Raw genomic sequence first — 2000 nt, 5'->3', positions numbered from 1 at the left:
CGGGAGCCAGGCAGGGTGCGCCCCGAAGTGCGCACCTCTCTTCGCCAGCGCCCGGGCTGCGCCGGCCCACGAGACATCTGTCGCCCGCGCTCCCGGCTCACACCCCGCGCACCCCCGCAGCTAACCGGGCGCTGCCACCCCCCACGCTCCGGCTGCCGCCTCTCCCCGCGGGCGCAGACGCTCGGGCCTCGCCTGCAGGCGCCGCGCCAGCTTCCCAGGGTGTCAGCGCGAGGCGGGGCGCGGCCAGGACCTGCGCGAGCGGCGTCGGTGGGCCGTGGCATCGCGGTGTCGCTAGCAGTCTCACCTTCGACCTTCACCTTCCAGCTCTACACCCACCTATGGTGGGCTCAGCCTGATTCTCTCCACCCCATTCTCTGCAGCTCTCCTCTCTAGTCCAGAATCTGAAAAGACGTTCCTTACCCGTTTGTTTCCCCAAAGCGCCTAACTCAGTGCCAGGCGCACAGCTGGTACTCAATAACTCCCCAGCCTCTAGGGCCTAGCGCACAGTAGGTGATCAGTAACTATATCCCACCAGTACCAAACACACTAGGCGCTCAATACTTACTCCCCACCCCCACCACCGCGCAGTGCTTGGCATTCTGCAAGCTCTGAAACATTCCCTTCCTAAACTGGGCCTAGCACCCAGAAAGGGCTCAATAAATGCTCTTTCCTTAAGGCTTCCCCATGGAGCTTCCCTAAGAGCCTCAGATCGCAGCCCACTTTGGGGCATCTCCTTCTCCAGCTCAATTCCAACCGTCTGGTGAAGAGAGGGCCATGCTCCTTAAAAGGGACACCTCGCTGGAGGAGTGGAGAAGTTGCCAGAGCGAAGGAAAATTGCAAAGTGCGCGGGCCTTGGGGAGAAAGAGAGCCAGCTAGAAACCTGGGAGGGGAGGAAGGAGCGAGATGCGCCCTGGGCGCGGGAGAACGGGTAACAGAAACTGGAGAAGTGACACTTAGGGAGAAGCGGATTTGGAGTGGAGGTGATGGAGAGGGTGGCGACTTAGGACCGCCAGGCGGCTTGGAAGAGGATGGGGAACTTGTCTTGAAACAGCGCTAGATTATAATTATCTGGCGTGGCTTGTAACTACGTTGTCACAGCAAGCACACTTTTTACTTGTATTGTGTTTATTTGAGAGGCTGGTGGGGATTGTAGAGGCTGAAGTCCCCCCAAAGACACCCTGCTGGAGGTAGCGGCAAGATGCGCTTAAGGAGTCAAAGAGAAGGGGACAGAAACGGTGGGCCTGACACTTGGAAGAAGAGATGGGGACTGGATAGGAGGGACATGGAGATCCTTGTGAGAGAAGGAAGCAGAGAATGGAGGAGATGGGAAGGGAAGAAAGCCAAACTTGTGGTTCTCCAGCTCCCAGGCCAGCCCAGACTCTCCAGTCCCCAGCTGCCGCGCCCTGGCGCTCGCTGGCTGGCTCGCGTACCTGTTGCTTGCTCCGGCTGGGTCTCGGCTCCGGCCCCACCAAGAAGCCCCGCGTTCCTACAAGTTCCGCCTGCCGAGCAGCCAGGCCGCCAGCGCCGCCACCTGCGCGGCCGCGCACAGCCAGGGCCAGTAGGTGGGGAGCGCGCCGGGCGCCGGCGCCCTCCGGCTCCGCGCGCGGCGCCGCCACATGGTGCGCTGGTGCAGCTCGTCGCCGAGCGCCTTGAGCCGGGCGGCCGTGAGCTGCGCGGCGGACGAGCGCAGACCCAGGCGACCCGCGCTGCAGGCGCACACGGCCGGGGGGCCGCGGCCGCGGTGCAGGGGGCACGGGCACATGACCGCTCGCCTCGCTCCCTCCCCGCGCTCGGGCCGCCCCTCGCCTCCTCTCCCTCCGGCCTCTGCGCCTGCCTCCGCCGCGCTCCAGCCGCCGGGGGCCTCCCCTGGACACCAAGTTTCTCCTTGTGTTGTGCGTTTGTTGTGCTGACGGCGCTATTATTAATTAAAGTGTCACATGGTGGAGGGGGGCGGGGAGGGCTGAGGAGGGGGGTTACATCATCCGGCCCCGGGAGGGGGG

General features: G+C 63.8%; 1 protein-coding gene across 1 annotated transcript; it reads right to left on the bottom strand.

Annotated features, from left to right (window-relative positions):
* Nucleotides 1-1486: 1486 nt before the first annotated feature.
* Nucleotides 1487-1762, bottom strand: HRK (harakiri, BCL2 interacting protein). Its single transcript, XM_036277318.1, has one exon. It carries the CDS (start codon nt 1760-1762, stop codon nt 1487-1489), a length of 276 nt encoding a protein of 91 aa, XP_036133211.1.
* Nucleotides 1763-2000: the final 238 nt, after the last annotated feature.

This window comes from Molossus molossus, unplaced genomic scaffold (genome assembly GCF_014108415.1).
Source record: "Molossus molossus isolate mMolMol1 unplaced genomic scaffold, mMolMol1.p scaffold_m16_p_22, whole genome shotgun sequence".
In the NCBI taxonomy this organism is placed as follows: domain Eukaryota; kingdom Metazoa; phylum Chordata; class Mammalia; order Chiroptera; family Molossidae; genus Molossus; species Molossus molossus.
Note: the sequence above shows the minus strand (reverse complement) of the source record. Positions and strands in the feature narration are given on the sequence as shown.

What these genes read in the sequence shown, in the direction of transcription:
- HRK (XM_036277318.1), bottom strand. Translation starts at nt 1,762, where the DNA reads ATGTGCCCGTGCCCCCTGCACCGCGGCCGCGGCCCCCCGGCCGTGTGC.